The following is a 2,269-nucleotide window of genomic DNA, read 5'->3' as shown; positions in this document are numbered from 1 at the left end:
GTTTTTTTTTTTTTTTTACGTTTTTTTTTTTTTTAATATATATGCTGCATATATTGTCACTGTCTTTAGACACACCAGAAGAGGGCATCAGATTCCATTACAGATGATTGTGAGCCACCATGTGGTTGCTGGGAATTGAACTCAGGACCTCTGGAAGAGCAGACAGTGCCCTTAACTGCTGAGCCATCTCTGCAGCCCCAGAGCCTATCTTGATGGTAGAGTCAGAAGCACACATGGAAACTTTAATTAGAGCATGAGGTGGACACAGGACTGGGGAAAACACTAGTAAAATGGAATGCATTTGGCGTCTTCCCACCTTGTCTATTAGACTCTGAGGGAACCTTGACCATTTCTTTTAAGTAAACTCATCTTCACAGGGCCTTTGTTATCAGTGAAAACACTTTTTTTTTTTTATAAATAACCTCTGAATGTGCTAACCTTGTTTTTTAGCTTATTTATTTATTTATTTATTTATTTATTTGGTTTTTCGAGACAGGGTTTCTCTGTGTAGCCCTGGCTGTCCTGGAACTCACTCTGTAGACCAGGCTGGCCTCGAACTCAGAAATCCGCCTGCCTCTGCCTCCCAAGTGCTGGGATTAAAGGCGTGCGCCACAGTGGAAACACTTAAAGAGTGTATTTTGAGCACTATACACTGTACATATTTACTGAAATATCACATGGGTCCCCCTCAGGTAAGTACAATTACTACACATTAACCAAAAATTTAAAGAAATGTTTAAAATGTTAGGTGTCTGATTTGATTATTATATAATGTGAATACTAATCGCCACAGAGAACTCCATGCATTTGAACAGTTAGCAGCAATGAAAAACAAAGTGTAACTAAGTAAAGGGCCTATTTTCTTTCCCTAAAGCATTTCTCAGAAGGAAATGCAGAAAACACACATAACAGCATTGGACAAGTGAGCAAGCAGCCTCCTAAGGGATGCTTCTGCAAATACACCGTTGGTTGACTGTCCTTTCAGGCACGGTTGATGGCAGATATCAGATGGGAAGCCCACCTCTAAGGAAGAATGCAATCCATACGTTCTGTTTATATTGTCATCCTAAAGTTGAGAACAGTATTTATTACACTTGGTGTGTGTGTGTGTGTGTGTGTGCATGTGCTCATGTTGCAGTCAGAGAGCAATGGTAGATATGAATCTTTCCCTCTACTGTGTATGTTCCAGGGATCAAACCTAGGCTTCAGGCTTTGCAGAAAACACTTAGACCAGCTGAGCCATCTTACCAGCCTTCCCTCATTCTGTTTCTTTGGAGAAGTATTCTTTCCTCGATATGTAGTCTAAGAAGGCTTTGTGGAAGATTAGGCTTTAGGTTTCACTTAGGTAAAAGAGGGAAGTTCCTCAGGCCCAAGAGAAGGTGGCTGCTGATTGGCTAAAGAACAGGCAGCAGTAATCAGAGATTGACTCAGACAATGTATCCAACAATACTGTATTCAGAGAAGCCAGCGATCTTAGGAGGAGGGTTGTTTTTAATGGCTGCAAGTCAGCTTTTCCTTTCTAGCTCTGTGACTACATGAATGAAGGTCTCCTTCTCATAGGGTGGACAGTTTCCTCCTGGAGTCATTATGTTCTGCAATACCAGCACTCCTGGTCACTCTACCTTCCTCCTCACTGGCTTTCCAGGCCTGGAAGCCTCTCATCACTGGGTTTCCATTCCCATCAACCTCATCTGTGTGGTTTCTATCCTGGGCAACAGCGTTATCCTCTTCCTGATCCGCACAGATCCAGCTTTACATGAACCCATGTTCATCTTCCTGTCCATGCTAGCAGCCTCTGATCTGGGCCTCTGTGCCTCCACCTTCCCTACCATGGTGCGGCTTTTCTGGCTGGGTACTCGGGAGCTGCCCTTCGATTTCTGTGCAGCACAGATGTTTTTCATCCATGCCTTCACCTATGTGGAATCTGGTGTGCTTCTGGCTATGGCCTTTGATCGTTTCATTGCCATCCGGGATCCTCTACACTATGCCACAATCCTTCCTCACTCAGCAGTGGCTAAAGTTGGGGCTGCCGTGCTGGTAAGGGCCATCCTGCTCAACCTCCCCGGACCCATCCTTCTGCGACGTCTTATCTTTCCTCAGATCAGTACCCTTTCCCACTGCTACTGTCTGCACTGCGACCTAGTGGGACTGGCTTGCTCAGACACCCGGATCAACAGCCTGGTCGGCCTGGTTTCCATTCTCCTCTCACTGGGCCTAGACTCCTCCCTCATCATGCTGTCCTATGCTCTGATCCTACGGACTGTCCTGG

The 2,269-nt window shown here is 45.0% G+C and overlaps 1 protein-coding gene across 1 annotated transcript; it reads left to right on the top strand.

Moving 5' to 3' along the window:
* Positions 1-1,565: 1,565 nt before the first annotated feature.
* LOC114632921 (olfactory receptor 51G2-like) lies at positions 1,566-2,265 on the top strand (the record flags this gene model as incomplete). Its single annotated transcript, XM_028781531.1, has 1 exon — positions 1,566-2,265. A coding segment is annotated over exon 1 (678 nt), but the record flags the coding sequence as incomplete, so codon positions are not given.
* Positions 2,266-2,269: the final 4 nt, after the last annotated feature.

Source organism: Grammomys surdaster, unplaced genomic scaffold, assembly GCF_004785775.1.
Source record: "Grammomys surdaster isolate TR1022 unplaced genomic scaffold, NIH_TR_1.0 458, whole genome shotgun sequence".
Classification (NCBI taxonomy): Eukaryota; Metazoa; Chordata; class Mammalia; order Rodentia; family Muridae; genus Grammomys; species Grammomys surdaster.
This window is presented reverse-complemented; position numbering and strand designations above follow the sequence as displayed.